Source organism: Coregonus clupeaformis, chromosome 17 (assembly GCF_020615455.1).
Source record: "Coregonus clupeaformis isolate EN_2021a chromosome 17, ASM2061545v1, whole genome shotgun sequence".
NCBI classification, from domain to species: domain Eukaryota; kingdom Metazoa; phylum Chordata; class Actinopteri; order Salmoniformes; family Salmonidae; genus Coregonus; species Coregonus clupeaformis.
In genome coordinates, this window is record NC_059208.1 from 56,821,897 (window position 1) to 56,845,288 (window position 23,392).

Sequence of the window (23,392 nt, forward strand, 5' to 3'; positions counted from 1 at the left end):
AGTATGAAAAATGTATGCACTTACTAATTGGAAGTCGCTCTGGATAAGAGTGTCTGTTAAATGACTAAAATGTCAATTGGATCACTAAAAATGAGAAACGGCTGTTGATTGCGTGTGCTAGCGGGCCGGGGCTGGCAGATGGATCTTCGTGGTCGTCGCAACGGGAAGCCTGTTGAAACCACATCAGACGATTACGTCTGCAGACCAGTCGTGATGGATCGGCGGGGACCCGTGTCGACACTAGGAGGTCCCGTCCGGTTGACAGAGAGGTAGATAGCCGGGAGATGGGCCCGGCTCGAGGCTAGCGCAAGGCTAACTGGTGCTTGCTTAGGGTCAGTGGTGATTAGCAAACAACAACATCCATTCGGTTGCAGCTAGCTAGTTGTGATGATCTGGTGTTAAGGTCCAGTGATTCAGTGATTCCGGCAGAAAATCCGTTATGTTCTGGGTCGATAGCGCGCTGTGCAGACTGGCCGATAATTGTCCAGGCTAGAGCTGGCTGGTAAGTAGTGCAGGCCAACGACAATGGTGAAAACCGCTAACGGTGGCTAATAGCAAGTAGCTAGTTAGCTGGCTAGTTTCAGCCGGAGGTTGTAGATAAAAATGTATAAGAAATAATAGAATCCGTTCCACATTGGGTGAGGCGGGTTGCAGAAAAGTATATTTAGTTGAAGGATGAAAAGTGAGATTGAGAAATATGTACGAAATAGACAAAAAACTAAAAACAGGCTATTTACACGAGCACACTACAGAATACACGACCGCACTGTTACGCCATCTTGGATTGAACACACAACATGCCTACCACTTTGAAGATGCAAAATATTTTTTCTTGTGAAACAAACAAGAAATAAGACAAAAAAACAGAAAACTTGAGCGTGCATAACTGTTCACCCCCCAAAGTCAATACTTTGTAGAGCCACCTTTTGCAGCAATTACAGCTGCAAGTCTCTTGGGGTATGTCTCTATAAGCTTGGCACATCTAGCCACTGGGATTTTTGCCCATTCTTCAAGGCAAAACTGCTCCAGCTCCTTCAAGTTGGATGGGTTCCGCTGGTGTACAGCAATCTTTAAGTCATACCACAGATTCTCAATTGGGTTGAGGTCTGGGCTTTGACTAGGCCATTCCAAGACATTTAAATGTTTCCCCTTAAACCACTTGAGTGTTGCTTTAGCAGTATGCTTAGGGTCATTGTCCTGCTGGAAGGTTAACCTCCGTCCCAGTCTCAAACTCTGGATGACTGGAACAGGTTTCCCTCAAAAATGTCCCTGTATTTAGTGCCATCCATCATTCCTTCAATTCTGACCAGTTTCCCAGTCCATGCCGGTGAAAAACATCCCCCCAGCATGATGCTGCCACCACCATGCTTCACTGTGGGGATGGTGTTCTCGGGGTGATGAGAGGTGTTGGGTTTGCACCAGACATAGCGTTTTCCTTGATAGCAAAAAAGCTAAATTTTAGTCTCATCTGACCAGAGTACCTTCTTCCATATGTTTGGGGAGTCTCCCATATGCCTTTTGGCGAACACCAAAGGTGTTTGCTTATTTCTTTCTTTAAGCAATGGCTTTTTTCTGGCCACTCTTCAGTAAAGCCCAGCTCAGTGGAGTGTACGGCTTAAAGTGGTCCTATGGATAGATACTCCAATCTCCGCTGTGGAGCTTTGCAGCTCCTTCAGGGTTATCTTTGGTCTCTTTGTTGCCTCTCTGATGAATGCCCTCCTTGCCTGGTCCGTGAGTTTTGGTGTACGGCCCTCTCTTGGCAGGTTTGTTGTGGTGCCATATAGAGACAGAATAACAACAACAAAATCAGCATGTCAAAAATGTTATAAATTGATTTGCATTTTAATGAGGGAAATACGTATTTGACCCCCTCTCAATCAGAAAGATTTCTGGCTCCCAGATGTCTTTTATACAGGTAACGAGCTGAGATTAGGAGCACACTCTTAAAGGGAGTGGTCCTAATCTCAGCTTGTTACCTGTATAAAAGACACCTGTCCACAGAAGCAATCAATCAATCAGATTCCAAACTCTCCACCATGGCCAAGACCAAAGAGCTCTCCAAGGATGTCAGGGACAAGATTGTAGACTTACACAAGGCTGGAATGGGCTACAAGACCATCGCCAAGTAGCTTGGTGAGAAGGTGACAACAGTTGGTGCGATTATTCGCAAATGGAAGAAACACAAAAGAACTGTCAATCTCCCTCGGCCTGGGGCTCCATGCAAGATCTCACCTCGTGGAGTTGCAATGATCATGAGAACGGTGAGGAATCAGCCCAGAACTACACGGGAGGATCTTGTCAATGATCTCAAGGCAGCTGGGACCATAGTCACCAAGAAAACAATTGGTAACACACTACGCCGTGAAGGACTGAAATCCAAGGTCCCCCTGCTCAAGAAAGCACATATACATGCCCTTCTGAAGTTTGCCAATGAACATCTGAATGATTCAGAGGAGAACTGGGTGAGAGCGTTGTGGTCAGATGAGACTAAAATGGAGCTCTTTGGCATCAACTCAACTCGCCGTGTTTGGAGGAGGAGGAATGCTGCCTATGACCCCAAGAACACCATCCCCACCGTCAAACATGGAGGTGGAAACATTATGCTTTGGGGGTGTTTTTCTGCTAAGGGGACAGGACAACTTCACCGCATCAAAGTGACGATGGACGGGGCCATGTACCATCAAATCTTGGGTGAGAACCTCCTTCCCTCAGCCAGGGCATTGAAAATGGGTCGTGGATGGGTATTCCAGCATGACAATGACCCAAAACACACGGCCAAGGCAACAAAGGAGTGGCTCAAGAAGAAGCACATTAAGGTCCTGGAGTGGCCTAGCCAGTCTCCAGACCTTAATCCATAGAAAATCTGTGGAGGGAGCTGAAGGTTAGAGTTGCCAAATGTCAGGCTCGAAACCTTAATGACTTGGAGAAGATCTGCAAAGAGGAGTGGGACAAAATCCCTCCTGAGATGTGTGCAAACCTGGTGGCCAACTACAAGAAACGTCTGACCTCTGTGATTGCCAACAAGGGTTTTGCCACCAAGTACTAAGTAATGTTTTGAAGAGGGGTCAAATACTTATTTCCCTCATTAAAATGCAAATCAATTTATAAAATGTTTGGCATGCTTTTTTCTGGATTTTATTGTTGTTATTCTGTCTCTCACTGTTCAAATAAACCTACCATTAAAATTATAGACTGATCATGTCTTTGTCAGTGGGCAAACGTACAAAATCAGCAGGGGATCAAATACTTTTTTCCCTCACTGTATACTGAGATCATGTGACACTTAGATTGCACACAGGTGGACTTTATTTAACGAATTATGTGACTTCTGAAGGTAATTGGTTGCATCAGATCTTATTTAGGGGCTTCATAGCAAAGGGGGTGAATACATATGCACACACCACTTTTCCATTATTTATTTTTTAGAATTTTTTGCAAAAAGTTATTTTTTTCATTTCACTTCACCAATTTGGACTATTTTGTGTATGTCCATTACATGAATCCAAATAAAAATCAATTTAAATTACAGGTTGTAATGCAACAAAATAGGAAACACGCCAAGGGGGATGAATACTTTTGCAAGGCACTGTATAAAAATCAACATTTAAAAAGACCTTGATACACTGCCAGCTTTTGTTTATATCAAATTCAATCTTGCGGGTAATTTGTCCCAAAATATCTAAACTCTTTCAGAACACTAAATGAAAAAAAACTATTGATTTATTGAAAACAACATGCCAAAAACCGTGCGGAAACAAAAACAACTTCTCCACAGTTGTTCTGTCTCTGTCCCAGACCTTTCAAAATGGTCTAATGCCAACCGGAAAAAATAACTGGCAAAATGGAGGAAAGGAAGAAAACATCTCTATGGAGCCACAAGGCTTGCATGCTCCCTTCCATCCATCATCGCCATGGGAATATGTCCAAACAATTTCATAACAGGCTTCTGAACATTCAGGAGTGTCTCAAGATGTAACTTTGGGGTAAGAAATGAACTGCCAGGACTAAACCTTATAGCACTTGTAGGTTTTATGTTCCTGCCCCTGGCTAGGGCGAGTGCATTGGTACTCTTATCTAATAAGATGGAGTGCTTGTGGGCTGGCCGGTGCAGGGTTGTGACAAGGGCCTCGTTTAATACTTCTAAAATCATTCCTTTCCTCCCACTGGGCACAAACTGGTTGAATTAACGTTATTTTTAAAAATTAATTATAATTTATCCCCAATTACGATCTTGTCTCATCGCTGCAACTCCCCAACGGGCTCGGGAGAGGCGAAGGTCAAGTCATGCGTCCTCCGAAACACCCGCCAAACTACGCTTCTTAACACCCGGAAGCCAGCCGCACCAATGTGTCGGAGGAAACAGACGACCGAGGTCAGCCTGCAGGCACCGGCCTACCACAGAGTTGCTAGAGCACGTTGAGCCAAGTAAAGCTCCCCCGGCCAAACACTCCCCAAACCCGGACGACGCTGGGCCAATTGTGCGCCGCCCTATGGGACTCCCGATCATGGCCGGTTGTGATACAGCCCGGGATCAAACCCGGGTCTGTAGTGCTGCCTCTAGCACTGCGATGCAGTGCCTTAGACAGCTGCGCCACTCTGGAAGACCGAATCAACGTTATTTCAACGTAAATTGTCAACGTATTGTGACGTGGAATCTACAATCTACATCTACATGAATCTACACAACACCATCATTAAGTTTGCTTACGACACGACGGTGGTAGGCCTGAACACCGACGACGATGAGACAGCCTATAGGGAGGAGGTCAGAGACCTGGCAGTGTGGTGCCAGGACAACAACCTCCCTCAACTTCAGCAAGACAAAGGAGCTGATCGTGGAATACAGGAAACAGAGGGCCGAGCACACCCTCATCCACATTGACAGAGCTGTAGTGGAGTGGGTTGAGAGCTTCAAGTTCCTCAGTGTCCACTCCACTAAGGCACAACAATGCCTCTTCCCCCTCAGGAGACTGAAAAGATTTAGGCAGATCCTCAAAAGTTCTACAACTGCACCATTGAGAGCATCTTGACTGGCTGCATCACCGCTTTCTATGGTAACTGTTTGGCATCCGACCTCAAGGCGCTACAGAGGGTAGTGCGTACGGCCCAGTACATCACTTGGGCCGAGCTCCCTGCCATCCAGGACCTCTATATCAGTCGGCGTCAGAGGAAGGCCCTAAAAATGGTCAAAGTCTCCAGCCACCGCACGGCAAGCAGTACCGAGGCATCAAGTTTGGAACCAACAGGACCTTCTACCCCCTAGCCGTAAGACTGATAAATAGTTAATCAAATAGCTACCCGGACTATCTGCATTGACCCTTTTTACAATAGCTCTTGACTCATCACATATGCTGCTGCTACTGTTTACTATGTATCCTGTTGCCTAGTCACTTTACCCCTACCTACACTACCGGTCAAAAGTTTTAGAACACCTGCTCATTCAAGGGTTTTTCTATATATTTACTATTTTTTTATGTTGTAGAATAATAGTGAAGACATCAAAACTATAAAATAACACATATAGAATCATGTAGTAATCAAAAAAGTGTTAAACAAATCAAAATATATTTTATATTTGAGATTCTTCAAAGTAGCCACCCTTTGCTTTGATGACAGTTTTGCACATTCCTGGTATTCTCTCAACCAGCTTCATGAGGTAGTCACCTGGAATGCGTTTCAATTAACAGGTGTGCCTTGTCAAAAGTTAATTTGTGGAATTTCTTTCCTTCTTAATGCGTTTAAGACAATCAGGTGTGTTGTGACAAGGTATGGGGGGTATACAGAAGATAGCCCTATTTGGTAAAAGACCAAGTCTATATTATGGCAAGAACAGCTCAAATAAGCAAAGAGAAATGACACTAAGCATTTCACCATTAGTCTACACCTTTACGAAGCATGTGACAAATAAAATTAGATTTTGATTTGATTTAATGTTTTGATTTGATTTACTACCAATGTGCTATTGTGAGAATTATCATTGAGAGCTCTTTTAAGAAATAAATACATTGACTGTTGCTATCGAAATGGTAGGTATAAAAGAGCAAATTAAATGTAACCATACTTTGTCATATATCATCAGTTATAATATGTATGCCTATATAACATTTGCAAAGTCATCAACAGTTATTGTTACAATAACATTTACATTCACATTTACATTTTAGTCATTTAGTAGACACTCTTATCCAGAGTGATTTATAGGAGCAATTAGGGTTAAATCCTTGAACCAAGGGTTGAACTAAACATAGACACATAAACACATATAGACCTAGGGTTTCAAGCTTTGGTTGATTTCAAATGTAATCTTCAAGTTAATCATTAATATGTTGGATTTACGTCTCAAAAATTGAAGTTAAAGAATAGGACTAAATCAAAACAAACTTTATTTAAAGTGCATTTAAAGTTTAGATTAGATTTGGTCCTATTCTTTAAAATTGAATTTTGGTTGAGATGGAGACCTGAATCCAACATATCAATTATTCATTTGTAGACAAACTGGATATTTAATTGTGTTTGGTTGTGAACGCAACCAAATATCAACATTTAAAGGAGATGTATCTTCAGCTTTGATAGTTCCATCTGAGCCACAGAAATAAAAAGTTAAAGAATAGGACTAAATAAAATAAAACTTTTAAATGCACTTTAAATAAAGTTTGATTTGATTTTGTCCTATTCTTTACCGTTGACTCTTGGTTGAGGTGGAGATGTGAATCCAACATATAAATTATTAATTTGTAGACAAACTGGAATTAAAACCAGACTCAGTGGCACAAAAGATAAATCTCCTTCAAATGCGTTGACAAACAAACACAATTCAATATCACTTTTGCAATACAGTAAATAGCATACAACTTGTCGACAATTTAACAAATTATATGTTGGATTCACATCTCCATAAAAGTTAAAGAATAGGATTAAGCCAGTGACTCAGATGAAACTATTCAAGCGTTAGATATCCTTTAAATGTTGATATTTGGTTGCATTGACAAGCAAACAAAAAACTAATGTAACAGTATTTATTCAACCTTAAAATGAGTAATACATCCATGACCACATTTTGAGGTTAGCCTACTGTTACAATAAATGTTTTCTTACGTAATTATAGAAAGTGTGCATGTTCAGGATAGCATGCAAAGGTTACAGGTCTGTCGAGATCTTCACAATTGCTGTAATAATCGGAAGAATCTCCAACAGCATTGATCACTTGCACCGTTCCATTGTAATTTAGTTGTGCTTTTAAATGGTTGAAAGCATAGTGATAACACATTTGGAAATCAACAAACTTCTGGCTGAGTTGGTGAATAACGTTTGAAATCTCACTGATCAGCATCTCTACCAAATATTACTCAAATGTTAAAATGGCGTGGTGTGCCCAGTGGGTTCCTTCATTCCTTCCTTCCTTCCTTCCTTCCTTCCTTTATTCCTACCTTCCTTGAGGTGATCGCAGATCTGACAGGACATGATTGTTGAAATCAATGTAGTGGAAGGCTTGGTATCACCTATCCAACCACTTACAGATCAGTGATTATCTCAGGGAAAAGGAAGAAGAACAGAGAGTATTAAAATGGGGCCTGGATCTGTACGTGTAGACTACACTACAGTCTCATTAAGTTCTGCTGCACTCTGGTTGGGTATAAAAGGTATTTATGGACGAGCGAGGCGACAGGTGTAGGGAAGGTCAGTAGATGACACTGACTGGAGGGAGAAATTGGTTTGTTCTCCTAATTTATGACTGGATCAAAAGGTATTTGAAATCTTTCAAAGAATGTATCTGTGCTTGCTTGAGCTTGCCTGGCACAATGGAACCAATGGAATAGTTGCATAAGTGAAAACCCCCCTCTCTCTCTTTCCTCAGACTCAAGAAAACAATCAAAGTATTTGAAAGATTTCAATTACTTTTCGTACCCAGGTCTGTGATGATATACGGCATATGGCACCTGAATATACAGTAATTTAGCTAAAATACACAGATTTTCATACATATTTTTAGTATAATTTATACCGAATATTTTGATGTGTTCCAACACACCTCTGCAAATAACCATACAAAGAGAATGTCAATGAATACATAGGCCTAGATGTCGCTAAAACATTGGCTATCCATAAGACTGCATTAGTACTTTTTGCCAGCCTGGTGATCAATTTCGGTTTGATGTTCCATATGAATATTTTATCACCCTCATTCTGACCCGTAACGAGGGTTACTGTTTGATATTTGCTCTGGGTAATGACATGTTTAATTGTACCTGAATCCTTCAGTCCTTGCTTGTGGATAAATGGTTGTCACTACTCATATGAATGACGAGGCATGCCGCAGCCTGGGGTGTTGGGGGACAGCGATCGCAGGGCTCTTCCACCCTCTTCTATTACAAATGTGGATATGAGCAGAATCAATACAGGTGCCATGTGTGTTCATCACTAACAGCTCCCAGTAGGTCCATCTCTCTTCCTCCCCTCTCTCTTCCTCTCCTCTCTCTTCCTCCCCTCTCTCTTCCTCTCCTCTCTCTTCCTCTCCTCTCTCTTCCTCCCCTCTCTCTTCCTCTCCTCTCTCTTCCTCCCCTCTCTCTTCCTCCCATCTCTCTCCCTCCCCTCTCTCTTCCTCCCCTCTCTCTTCCTCCCCTCTCTCTTCCTCTCCTCTCTCTTTCACTCAGTCTCTCTTGCTTTCAGTTTTTGTCTCTTTTTAAGTCTCTCTCTCTCTCTCTCTCTCTCTCTCTCTCTCTCTCTCTCTCTCTCTCTCTCTCTCTCTCTCTCTCTCTCTCTCTCTCTCTCTCTCTCTCTCTCTCTCTCTCTCTCTCTCTCTCTCTCTCTACTCTCTGTCTCTCTGACTCCCTTTCTCCCTTTTGGTCTCTACCCCCCCACTCCCTTTCTGTCTTTATCACTCTCTCGTTCCTGAGCACACCTCTGAGAGGTAACAGACAGCAGAGCCACAGTGTGGGATCATAAAACCAGGAGAACCCTCGACCCCCCAATCACCACCCTTCTGGAGGACACACACACAAACACAAACACACACACTCACACAGATACATGCACACACTCAAACACACACGCTTGCATGCGCAAACACACACAGACACACACACAGACACACACATACACACACACACACGCTCTCTGCTGTACTCTAGTGAGCACATATCACAGCTATGGATTAAACTCAAGTACAGCCGTTAAAGGAGGAACCCCACTAATAAAAAGTGACACTGCCCACCAGTATAACTACAGTAACTAGCAAATGCCATCATCCAGCCTCACATAAAAAAATGTGGGGCCTTGAACGCACTGTACGGCTGGGGTGATGGTGAGAGAGGAGAGAGAGAGCGAGAGAGAGAGAGAGGAGAGAGGGGAGAGAGAGAGAGAGAGAGAGAGAGAAGAGAGAGAGAGAGAGAGAGAGAGAGAGAGACAGAGAGAGAGGGGGAGAGAGAGAGAGAGAGAGAGAGAGAGAGAACTTCTGAGTGTAATGTTTACTGTTAATATTTATTGTTTATTTCACTTTTGTTTACTATCTACTTCACTTGCTTTGGCAATGTTAACATACGTTTCCCATGCCAATAAAGCCCTTAAATTGAAATTGAAATTGAAATTGAATTGAGAGAGATAGAGAGAGAAGAGGCAAATCTTAAGGCAGGCCAGAAGGAGCGGGTAACGGGTCCATGAGCCAGAGAGCTGACACACATTTTCTGAGCCTCAACGACAACGCCGGCAGGCAGGCAAGCAACCCTGAGAGAGTGGGGCAGGGAGGCATGAGGCTGGAATGCAAATCAGAGGAGGAGGAGGAGGGGGAGGAGGAGGAGGAGAGGTGGGTTGTGGGGATGTTTCCAATGGTAGTGGCAGCCCACCCCTTCACCTGCCCTCCTGGATCATCACTGGATGAGGGATGAGGGATCTGGTCAAAAGCAGTGCACTATATATGGAATAGGGTGCCATTTGGGACACACTAACTGACTGATAACCCTTTCAGAAGCTAGAGTTAGGACTACAGGGCATTTCCCAAGGGTTGGCATGCGAAATAAAAAATATATACTATTTTGTAGGATTAATATTACATTACAGTACAGCATATCCTCTCTCTCTCTCTCTCTCTCTCTCTCTCTCTCTCTCTCTCTCTCTCTCTCTCTCTCTCTCTCTCTCTCTCTCTCTCTCTACTCTCTGTCTCTCTGACTCCCTTTCTCCCTTTTGGTCTCTACCCCCACTCCCTTTCTGTCTTTATCACTCTCTCGTTCCTGAGCACACCTCTGAGAGGTAACAGACAGCAGAGCCACAGTGTGGGATCATAAAACCAGGAGAACCCTCGACCCCCAATCACCACCCTTCTGGAGGACACACACACAAACACAAACACACACACTCACACAGATACATGCACACACTCAAACACACACGCTTGCATGCGCAAACACACACAGACACACACACAGACACACACATACACACACACACACGCTCTCTGCTGTACTCTAGTGAGCACATATCACAGCTATGGATTAAACTCAAGTACAGCCGTTAAAGGAGGAACCCCACTAATAAAAAGTGACACTGCCCACCAGTATAACTACAGTAACTAGCAAATGCCATCATCCAGCCTCACATAAAAAAATGTGTGGGGCCTTGAACGCACTGTACGGCTGGGGTGATGGTGAGAGAGGAGAGAGAGAGTGAGAGAGAGAGAGAGAGAGAGAGGGGGAGAGAGGGGGAGAGAGAGAGAGAGAGAGAGAGAGAGAGAGAGAGAGAGAGAGAGAGAGAGAGAGAGAGAGAGAGAGAGAGAGAGAGAGAGAGAGAGAACTTCTGAGTGTAATGTTTACTGTTAATATTTATTGTTTATTTCACTTTTGTTTACTATCTACTTCACTTGCTTTGGCAATGTTAACATACGTTTCCCATGCCAATAAAGCCCTTAAATTGAAATTGAAATTGAAATTGAATTGAGAGAGATAGAGAGAGAAGAGGCAAATCTTAAGGCAGGCCAGAAGGAGCGGGTAACGGGTCCATGAGCCAGAGAGCTGACACACATTTTCTGAGCCTCAACGACAACGCCGGCAGGCAGGCAAGCAACCCTGAGAGAGAGTGGGGCAGGGAGGCATGAGGCTGGAATGCAAATCAGAGGAGGAGGAGGAGGGGGAGGAGGAGGAGGAGAGGTGGGTTGTGGGGATGTTTCCAATGGTAGTGGCAGCCCACCCCTTCACCTGCCCTCCTGGATCATCACTGGATGAGGGATGAGGGATCTGGTCAAAAGCAGTGCACTATATATGGAATAGGGTGCCATTTGGGACACACTAACTGACTGATAACCCTTTCAGAAGCTAGAGTTAGGACTACAGGGCATTTCCCAAGGGTTGGCATGCGAAATAAAAAATATATACTATTTTGTAGGATTAATATTACATTACAGTACAGCATATCTCTCTCTCTCTCTCTCTCTCTCTCTCTCTCTCTCTCTCTCTCTCTCTCTCTCTCTCTCTCTCTCTCTCTCTCTCTCTCTCTCTCTCTCTCTCTCTCTCTCTCTCTCTTTATCTCTCCTCTCTCTCTCTCTCTGTGGGGGTTGGTTAGTCCAGCCTACCTTGTTGGGGTTGGTGGCCGTGAGTATCCAGACACACTGAGAGTTGGACTCATACTGGATGGGGAAGTTGGGAGAAGTGAATGTACCAGCAGGACCTTGAAGATTAGAGCCGCATGTTTTCACTGTAAAAGAACAAAAAGAGAAGGAGAGAGAAATAAATAAATAATCAAGGTTATTCATTTAGAGCCTGACATTTAACAACCTGGCAAACACAAAAGTTGTGGTTAATTAGAGTGTGTGTGTGTGTGTAAGGGGTGGCTTTAGGTCTATTGATTTGAATGCTCGTATTAATGACATATCGTCACGACACAGAGAAAGCCAGGGCCAGCTTGAATGGCCCTAAGATTCCTACTAAGAATTATACTTTAAAATATTCTGAATAGATTGAATGGGATCATAAGCACTTACAAATTTGCAATTCATATTGTACGAATCGGAGTTTGTAACATATGCGGGACGTAACATATCATACGAAATGGATGTCGTTGTTCATAATTGTGCACAATATTCAGGGACCCGTTTTGGCTCGTGAGCGCTACTTTCAAAACTACATGATGAACTTATAGAAAACCTCTGTAGCATCACATTAAGCCAGGGTTTCAGTTGTCATGCATTAGCAGTACCATTTCATCCTCAGATGACTAACTTCACGACAGCTGACCGAGTTAAACTCCTAGCAAACGAAAAACCCACCAAGGCCTGATTCATCATCATAATGGAGAAACGCCAGTCATGATTAATATAAAATAATAATAATAATATGCCATTTAGCAGACGCTTTTAAAATACAATGTGCATACATTTTTTTTGTATGGTGGTGGGATCGAACCCACTACTTACAGAGGACACAAATACACACACAGGTCTTGTCTGTGTTCCATCTTTCCTGCCTGTCTTCCAAACGCACTGACAACTATATCAGAAATTACCAAGCTTGCAGCTAACGCCGGCTAAAAAATAGTATATGGAATATCGTTTTGGAAGGGGACACTACTGTGGCTATAAAGTCATTCATTTGTGGCATTCATCAGCGACGATGCCAAAGTGACAATGTTATAATGGGGGGAAGATAAGACTCTGGTTCTATCCCAAATGGCACCCTATTCCCTATTCAGTGCACTACTTTTGACAGGGGCCCATAAGGCAAATGTAGAGCACTGGAATAGCCATTTGGAATGCTCCATTATCTTCTACACTCTTAGAAGTAAAGGAAGAACATATTGGGTTGTCACACCGGAGGAACCTTTCCAGCTGAAAAAGGTTCCTTGAGCAACCCCTCTGAAAAAGGTAAAGCTTCAAACCGGAACCTTTTTGTGATGGGAGGGATTCAGTTTTAAAACCTTTTTAATAATATATTGTATAGGTGGCTGCCTATCAGATTGGAAGCAAGGCTTACTGGAGGTGTGGCTTTCAGTTATTTTTGGTCAGCCATTAGCGTAAATGTCACTCCTGTTCATTAGGGTTAAGTTTGTACACTGCAAATTAAAATGTGCCTTGAATATGTATGCATATTACATATTCTAATATAATATTAATATTAATAGTGCTGTTTACATACAGTATTAAACTGCTAACTATTCCAATTTTCAGGTTGCATAGGCTCTTGAGGAACTCATACACCTCTGTTAGCCACACTGAACCTACAAAAACCGTCAGTGTTCCATTTTAACATGTGACGACAATACAATAGAACAGATGAACAAGAATGACGTCTACTCTAACAGGTGGCCAAAAAATATAGATCTTAAAGCCACGCCCCTACTAAGCCAAGCCTCCACTCCAGGGTTCCTCCAGGATCCTGTTGCTACATTGAACCATTAAAGGTTCCTCCAAGATCCCCTGAACTAACCGAAGGTACAAACGTGACTGATTGACTTGCAACTCCAGGGGTTCTTTGAGGATCTCCAGGGTTCCTCCAGTCACCACTAATTCTAAAAGTGTATAGGCAGCAGGTTTTATCAGTCTCTGACATTTCGATTGCTTTAAAAAATACAAAAGTAATTATCTCTGCATGCAGCACAGTGGCAGCACAGAGGACACTGTGAGGTCATTCAGGTATAACCCACACTCTGCTCAGAAAGTAGTCTCAAGCACATTGTACTATACAGCCATACGTAATGCATAAGCTTTTAAGCATATAGGTTAATTCAAGCAAACTTGCATTGGGGTAAATGTACACAATAGCTTTCCTCGTCGTCAGATACAGTCACAAAATGGCTTTGGGTAATGTCAAATACCACTACTGCTACTACTACTACTACTACTACTACTACTACTACTACTACTGCTGCTACTACTACTAATACTACTACTACTACTACTACTACTGCTACTACTACTACTGCTACTACTACTACTACTACTACTGCTACTACTGCTACTACTACTGCTGCTACTGCTACTACTACTACTACTACTACTACTACTACTACTACTACTACTACTACTACTACTACTACTACCAGGTAGACTCCCTTCACTGGTAGATACTTTCCCTTTGTGTGTGGGCAGTAATTTGTAAACAAAGTAGTAGTTTGTAGTTGTACTTTGTGAGCATTGAGTATCAACCACAGAACTAGAGTGAGTAGGACGGGCCTAACCATTGAAGTCACTGATACCATAATGGGTGGACTGGTAGCCAATTTGAGTGTACCCATAGGATTAAAGCAGGAAGTAAAAACCATCCGGTTCAATCTCTGCTTTATTAACATTATTTGTTCTATTTCTATGGTATGAACCCTCTCCAGGAGAGATGAGGAAGTGTTTTAGTAGTACTACGAGCCAATGAGCAGGCAGCTGATAAAGTCATTCCTGGGTATTTATCATGCCAGAGTCATCCTCATAGTAAGACGTGAACTACTGCCACTTTGGAGGTTATCTAATATCCTTGAGCTGGTAAGCTACAATAAAACAAATGGTAGATTTGTGACCTGTTGCACCCAACAACCCAGAACAAATGTTTGCTGTTATCCTGTTTATCTCACTCTTAACAACTTAGTAGTTAGTAGTTACTGTATTTTTGACTGTGCTGTTCTTTCTTTTTGCAACATTAAATTGCTATTAGTTACCATGTGGAACATTCAGAGCCTAAACTCATCAACCTTTGGACTGAAGAGTTTAGCACTGGAGTTTAAAAAAAAGTCTTAAAGATGTTGACGTCATCATTCTGCAGGAGACATGGTGTAAGGCAGACATTGTCACTCACTGTCCCATAGGCTACAGAGAGGTAATTGTGCCGTCACAGAAACACAGCTCTGTCAATAGAGGCAGAGACTCTGGAGGATTGATCATTTGGTACAAATCCAAACTACAAAATCTAATTGATCCGCTCAAAATTGATAAATATCACATTTGGTTAAAACTGAAATAATAACTTGTACTGACAGAAAAATATGTGCTCATCTGTGGGGACACAAATGCACACACAGGAACACCACCTGATCTAACGAGCACACGAGGGGACAGCTTTATTACAGGCCATACTGTTTCTAACTGTCTTAATCTCCCCAGTAGAGACAACAGTGACAGCACCATCAACAAAAACGGAAGGGATCTGTTGCAGCTCTGTCGAAGTCTGGGTTTGTACTTTGTCAATGGTAGGTTACCGGGGGGACTCTTTGGAGAGATTCACCTATTGTTCACCTCTTGGCCACAGCACAGTACACTATATGATTACAGACATTGACCCTTTCTCTCTCAGCTCATTCACTGTCAAGCCACTAACACCTCTATCTGATCACAGACAAATTACATTATTCCTCAAAAGAACAGACATGGAAACAACCACGCATAGTCACTTTAACTCTACCAGTCACTTTAACTCTACCCACATGTACATATTACCTCAATTACCTCGACTAGCCGGTGCCCCCGCACATTGACTCTGTACCGGTACCCCCCTGTATATAGCCTCCCTACTGTTATTTTATTTTACTGCTGCTCTTGAGTTATTTGCTTTTATTTTTTACTTATCTATTTTTTACTTAACACTTTTTTTATATCTTTTTTTATTTAAAAAACTGCATTGTTGGTTAAGGTCTTGTAAGTAAGCATTTCAGGTGTGGGGTCCACTTGCAAAACAAGATTTCACCAAATGGGACAAACACCCCATTGAAACCCTGCATGCGGAGTTCTGTAAGATTCTCCTACATGTCCAGCGGAAAACTACAAACAATGCATGCAGGGCAGAATTAGGCCAATATCCACTAATAATAAAAACTCAAAAAGGAGCAATTAAGTTTTGGAAACATCTAAAATACATTGACCCCCTCTCATATCATTACCAAGCCCTGCAATGCCAAGAGCTGAGCAAAGAAAAGAGTCCCCTCATCCAGCTGGTCCTGGGGCTGAGTTCACAAACCTGTTCTACTAACACACTGAAGCCTCAGGACCAGAACATCCAATCAATCAGAATAAACCAAATTACAACACAGTCAAAACAAAACTACATTGCTTATTGGGAAACACAAGCACAAGCACAAAGTAAAATGCAGTGCTATCTGGCTCTTAATCGACAGTACACCGTGGCTAACTATTTGACCATGGTTACTGATCAAAACCTTAGAAAAACCTTGGCAAAGTACAGGCTCAGTGAGCATAGCCTTGCCATTGATAAGGGTAGACACAGGAAAACCTGGCTGCCTGTAGAGGAAATGCTGTGCAACTACCGCACCGCAGCAGAACCTGAGACAGAGCTGCATTTCCTGACAAAATGTCAAAAATATAAAACAATTAGAGAATGTCATTTCCACAAATTTGAAACAGTTTTTCAAGGTTGCAAAGACTTCTCTGATGAGAATAGGCTACCCGTCCTGTTGGGGGATGACACAGAGAGCTGTGGGTATTATTATTTTAATTATGTTAATAGTGTAAATATCCAAAGTAAGCTTTGGCAATATGTACATTGTTACGTCATGCCAATAAAGCAAATGGAATTGAATTGAATCGAGAGAGAGATACAGACAGAGAGAGAGTGTGTGTGTGTGAGAGAGAGAGAGAGAGAGAGAGAGAGAGAGAGAGAGAGAGAGAGAGAGAGAGAGAGAGAGAGAGAGAGAGAGAGAGACAAAACAGAGCACCAATGAATGGTTAAATTGAAATGTCTGATTAACACTGCATACCCTTGGGCTGTCCTGAAAATATAGATCTAGGCAATTTTCTGCATGATTTCAAGTGGCATCTTCCTTAATTAGTTTGTGCAGCCTTTAGCCGCAGGAACAAACAGGCATGCAGGTGATACCCAGCCAGTGATATAGTGGCCATCTAAAGGTCAGGGTACCACGGTGAGAAAGAACTTTGTAGAGGAAGGGAGAGAAGGAGAGGTGGGTGGAGGTGTGACAGGGGATCGGGGGATTGTGACACAAGCACAGGGGGCAGACATACACAATGGGCTCAGGGAGGGAGGAGAGATTCAGGGGCATGATTCTGTCATAGTATGGTGCTGTGGAAGGCTATATGTGTGTGTGTCTCTCTCTCTATGAACATGTGCCAGTTTGTGTGTATTTGTGTGTTTGTGTGTGTACTGTGTGTATTATGTGTGTAAGTACTGTATATGTTTGTGTTTGTTTGTGTGACTGAGACAGAGAGAAAGAGAAAGAGAAAGAGAGAGAGAGAGAGAGAGAGAGAGAGAGAGAAATAGAAAGAGATAGAGAGAGAGAGAAAGAGAGCGAGAGAGAGAAAGAGAGAGAGAGAGAGAGAGAGAGAGAGAGAGAGAGAGAGAGAGAGAGAGGGAGAGAGAGAGAGAGAGAAAGAGAAAAAGAAAAATAGAGTCAGAGATAGAGAGAGACTGTGTGTGTGTGCTTGTGTGTGTGTGTCTCTCTGTTTAAGTGTGCGTCCATGTATGTCTCCACCGCGGGGAGTCTTGTTCTCAGTGCTCCTGGCACCCAGTTGTGAAGGCAGCTGGCCTGATAGTAGACAGAGACCTCACACAGTGTCTGGTAACCGATTACACACTCACACACCCCCCACATCCACGCCTGTATGTCTCCCTCTAGCACAGTGTCTAAGTAGCATAATATTAAGGGCATGAACCCTTTACCTCCCTGTCTTTTGTCTCTCTCTCACTCTCTCTCACTCTCTGTCTGTTTCTCTCTCTCACTCACTTTCTTTCTCACTCCCTCTATCTCTCTCTCTCTCTCTCTCGCTCTCTCTCTCACTCCCTCTATCTCTCTCTGTCTCCCCCCCTCTCTGTCTCCCGCTCCTCTCTCTCTCTCTCTCTCTCTCTCTTTCTCTCTCACCATCACTGTAGTCAACACAACAAGAGAAGTATCACTAAAGCGATGAGAGTGGTATTAAAAATTACTCAAAGTCAGTCTCCCTAGCTAGTCCTTCCTGTCTCCATCTGGCAATGTGCTTTAGGGTGTCTTGGTCTGTCTCCGCATTTACACCGTGACATAGAAATGGGATTTGTGACCATTGGGTTTTGGGGCGGCCAATGTCAGCATGGGCTCAGAGAAACAGAATCTGTATTCTATCTAGGTGACGTATATCTAGGCATGCCTGCGTTCCGCGGTCTGACAGCTCAATTACTGCTTACTAAATGAAGGGCCTTGGCTCTGCCGTCTCTGCTGGGTGCATGGCGTACCCTATAGCCAGCACGCTGAGCAGCCAGATAGAAATGATCTATACAATTAATGGATTAAGGGACACAACAGTGAGCAAACAATTCATTACTCGGCCAATGACATTCTGTCACTTTCTATCCACCACTTTCACAAATAACAGAAAGGGATTTCATAAGGGGACAGGATAGGGCCATACTCTGCTTCATCTCTCACTGAGGGATATTGGCATCCTATGTGTCGGGAGAGGCAAAATAAAGCCTCTACAATCTGACTTTGTTTTTTTGTTAAGTCACTGGGTTTTTCCTATTTTTGTTGTTGTGCCAAGCTAATGAATAGTTCAGAGTTCCTCTTCTTTGTGTATTAATCTCTTTTAATCGTGAACTTTCACAAACCCAGAGAGGGATGCCAGCCAAGCCAGAGAGATAAGCCGAAACTTCAAGACATCAAGATATTTAGCCGTTTGTTGGTGTTTTATGTCCACCGACATTCAGGCTGACCTTTTCCTGGGGGAAAAGGAGCCAATTCAGCAGGAAGAATAAAGATTAGCTGGTCTGACTAGCGACTCGGAGGAATGGGAGGAACAAACTAACCTAAAAAACTATTGCCACTGAGAATGATCAATGACATTATTAACCATGAGCCAAGGTACTTTGCCTCTTTCCCTTCCTGTTTCAGCCCCTAATGTTTCCACAAACAGGAGTAATCTCGTCTCACACACCTACACACACACACTGACAGAGAGAGAGAGAGAGAGAGAGAGAGAGAGAGAGAGAGAGAGAGAGAGAGAGAGAGAGAGAGAGAGAGAGAGAGAGAGAGAGAGAGAGAGAGAGAGAGAGAGAGAGAGAGAGAGAGAGAGAGAGAGAGAGAGACGCACACACACAGGGAAAGTGGCTGTGGAATATTGCCTGCCTATTTCAATGTGTAATTTGTAATACTGTCCACAGTAAAACTCATAATACATCATTTACAGCCAGGGGCAGAAGCAGTGCTTTACACAGGACAGTTAGGAAGGAGTTTTATTGCCATATATGTACACATGAATCACATCAATGATTCACCGTGTACAGATGTTTTAGTAGCTCAGGATTATAATTATATAATATATATATATATATATATATATATATATATATATATATATATATATATATATATCATATTATATCACTACTGATTAAAAGTGTTGCTTTGCTAGTTTTAAAGAAATAAAAGCTGAATGTCCTGACACCTTTTTACTTTGACTTTACAATCATTTAAAGTATTAAAAGTATATTACGTAATTTTTGAATTTGAAGTCTCTTTATTGGATTGTTCCTGCTAATTGACAGTCTGTCTTTGGATGTGTCCAAACGGTACCTTATTGCTTATATACACTACATGACCAGAAGTATGTGGACATCTGCTCTTCAAACATCTCATTCCAAAATCATGGGCATTAATATGGAGTTGGTCCCCCCTTTGCTGCTATAACAGCCTCCACTCTTCTGGGAAGGCTTTCCACTAGATGTTAGAACATTGCTGCAGGGACTTGCTTCCATTCAGCCACAAGAGCATTAGTTTCTGTATAACAAATGTGAAACATATTTTTTAACCATTTTGCATGAACAGGGTCTATAATCATTGAGACAAGAAACAAGATTAATCAAGAGCGCCTGTGACTCACTTGTTTTGGTATACAGTAGTGAGCTGTTACGCTTTTGTTTGATGGGAGGTTTATCAAAGTTTGCACTTGCCAATTTGTCATGCTTCATCGGCCAACGGTTGTAAAAGAGAGGCTGTCAAATCGAATGTTCAAACTGAAAATGATTCAATGATTGCAACATTTTAGCACATCCTCTCCATCGAACGCCCTTCTGTCACTGAATAATCATTAGCTCAAATTGAATCCAGGCAGAACACTGGAAAAGTCAGAGAACAGGATTACTCCACAAAGTATCATCATAGCTGCGTCAAGAGATTACTTTCAGGAGTTCAGGATAAGTAATTACCATACATTTTGACCCTTGACCTCCTGTACAAAGCTGTACGAAGCTCTAACTGCCTCCCCCTCTGAGGGAACACAACAGCAGCGCAAAGTATGAAACATTTTAGACTGCTATATTAGAAAAACAAGATACATCAAATCCAACTAAAGAGTGTGAAATGGTTTGAAGAATCCAAGGACTCAGGTGGGTTTTAAAGTGAAAGGTCCAGGCACTCAGGTCGGTTTTAAAATGAAAGGTCCAAGCACTCAGGTCGGTTTTAAAGTGAAAGGTCCAGGCACTCAGGTCGGTTTTAAAATGAAAGGTCCAAGCACTCAGGTGGGTTTTAAAGTGAAAGGTGTATGTATTTTTTATATGCTCTATGCCCAGTAAATAAGCCTTATATATACAGTGCATTCGGAAAGTATTCAGATCCCTTGACTTTTTCCACATTTTGTTACGTTACAGCCTTATTCTAAACTGGATAACATGTCATCAATCTACACACAATACCGCATAATGACAAAGCGAAAACAGGTTTTAGACATTTGTGCAAATTTATGAAAAATAAAAAACAGAAATACCTTATTTAGATACGTTTTCAGACCCTTTACTACGAGACTGGAAATTGAGCTCAGGTGCTTCCTGTTTCCATTTATCATCCTTGAGATGTTTCTACAACTTGATTGGAGTCCACCTGTGGTAAATTCAATTGATTGGACATGATTTGGAAAGTCACACACCTGTCTATATAAGGTCCCACAGTTGACAGTGCATGTCAGAGCAAAAACCAAGACATGAGGTCGAAGGAATTGTCCGTAGAGTACAGAGAAAGGATTGTGTCGAGGCACAGATCTGGGGAAGGGTACCAACAAATGTCTGCAGCATTGAAGGTCCCCAAGAACACAGTGGCCTCCATCATTCTTAAATGGAAGAAGTTTGGATCCACCAAGACTCTTCCTAGAGCTTGCCGCCCGGCCAAACTAGGTAATCGGGGGAGAAGGGCCTTGGTCAAGGAGGTGACCAAGAACCTGATGGTCACTCTGACAGAGCTCAGAGTTCCTCTGTGGAGTTGGGAGAACCTTCCAGAAGGACAACCATCTTTGCAGCACTGCACCAATCAGGCCTTTATGGTAGAGTGGCCAGACGGAAGCCGGTCTTCAGTAAAAGGCACATGACAGCCCGCTTGGAGTTTGCCAACAGGCACCTAAAGACTCTCAAACCATGAGAAACAAGATTCTCTGGTCTGATGCAACCAAGATTGAACTCTTTGGCCTGAATGCCAAGCGTCACGTCTGGAGGAAACCTGGCATCATCCCTACGGTGAAGCATGGTGGTGGCAGCGTCATGCTGTTTTTCAGCGGCAGGGATTGAGAGACTAGTCAGGATCGAGGGAAAGATGAACGGAGGAAAGTACAGGGAGATCGTTGATGAAAATCTGCTCCAGAGCGCTCAATACCTCAGACTGGGGCGAAGGTTCACCTTCCAACAGGACAATGACCCTAAGCAAGTCTCTGAATGTCCTTGAGTGGCCCAGCCAGAGCCAGGACTTGAACCCAATCGAACATCTCTGGAGTGACCTGAAAATAGCTGTGCAGTGACATTCCCCATCTAACCTGACTGAGCTTGAGAGTATATGCAGAAAATAATGGGAGAAACTCCCCAAATACAGGTGTGCGAAGCTTGTAGCGTCATACCTAAGAAGACTCGAGGCTGTAATCGCTACCAAAGGCGCTTCAACAAAGTACTGAGTAAAGGGACTGAATACTTACAGTGGCAATCAAAAGTTTGGACACACCTGCTCATTCCAGGGTTTTTCTTTATTTTTACTATTTTCTACATTGTAGAATAATAGTGAATACATCAAAACTATGAAATAACACATATGGAATCATGTAGTAACCAAAAAAGTGTTAAACAAATCAAAATATATTTTATATTTTCATTCTTCAAAGTAGACACCCTTTGCCTTGATGACACCTTTGCACACTCTCTCTCTCAACCAGCTGGTTAATGTAATATTGTATGTGTGTTGTGTTGTCTACAACTGTTCTGTACTGTGTCATGTATTTGATGTTTTGTGTGGACCCCAGGAAAAGTCACTGCTGTATGAGCAAGAGTTAATGGGGATCCTAAAAAGTCTACTGCTAGAGAAAACCAGAGACAAGGGTCTTATGGACACACTCCAGAGACAAATGGTCTTATAGACACACTCCAGAGACAAGGGTCTTATAGACACACTCCAGTGACAAACGTCTTATAGACACACTCCAGAGACAAGGGTCTTATTAGACACACTCCAGAGACAAACGTCTTATAGACACACTCCAGAGACAAGGGTCTTATGGACACACTCCAGAGACAAGGGTCTTATGGACACACTCCAGAGACAAACGTCTTATGGACACACTCCAGAGACAAGAGTATCCTACGGGCATTGATCAGGCCGGTCAGTGTCCAGGTTGGCATCACAGCCAGACAAGTGACAGGATACGGATTAATTCATATCTTAATTGATATCAGCAGCGCTTAATTTATGAAATAATAATGTCTGCCCATTTTAGGAAAAACAATCAAGAGGTGAATGCTTAATTAATGACGGGGGGGGGGGAGAGGGGAAGGGAGAGATAGAGAGGAGAGATTGAGATTGAGAGAGGCCAAAGACTGTCTGGTCTCCCAGTATGATCCAGCAAAGACAATGAAGACCTGCTGGATAGCACACAACTTGAGCATTGGACAACGAAGGCAGAACGAATACTTTGGAAGATGCTGGAAGTTTACGGACACACAAACGTGGGTCGTCCTAACCAGTCCAGAGGCCTCACGGTGGTCTGGGATTGGTCGATCAATGTGTGTGTCACAAAAAAAGGACCAGGCACACATGTGGCACAGGTACCCCAAATAAAATAAAATAAACAATAAAAAAATATGCCATTTAGCAGACACTTTTATCCAAAGCAACTTACGGTCATGTGTGCATACATTTTTATGTATGGGTGGTCCCGGGGATCGAACCCACTACCCTGGTGTTACAAGCGCCATGCTCTACCAATTGAGCTACAGAGGACCACGTCTGCCTGTCACACCGACCCTCCCATGTGGCAGCACTGACTGATCAAACCTCAGCGTATCTCTGATACATTGCTATTTCATGAACATTGCACTAAATACAGAATTCTCTTTCAAATCAATCTCACAGCCAAACCAAGCCCCGCAAAATGTCCTTCAGTTGAAAATGGCAAAGTACTCTGACATTTCATTTCCGTGAGTGCTCCATATCTATATTCTCAATACATTTTGGGACCCAGGAGCCA

The 23,392-nt window shown here is 42.8% G+C and overlaps 1 protein-coding gene across 1 annotated transcript in view; it reads right to left on the reverse strand.

The window, feature by feature from the left end:
- The window catches only part of LOC121586782 (CUB and sushi domain-containing protein 3), a 759,103-nt gene that overhangs the window by 341,027 nt on the left and 394,684 nt on the right, over positions 1–23,392 (reverse strand). Inside the window, exon 10 of the mRNA XM_041903753.2 lies at positions 11,558–11,679. Within this exon, the coding sequence (XP_041759687.2) occupies positions 11,558–11,679 (122 nt within the window). The remainder of the gene's footprint in view (positions 1–11,557; positions 11,680–23,392) is intronic.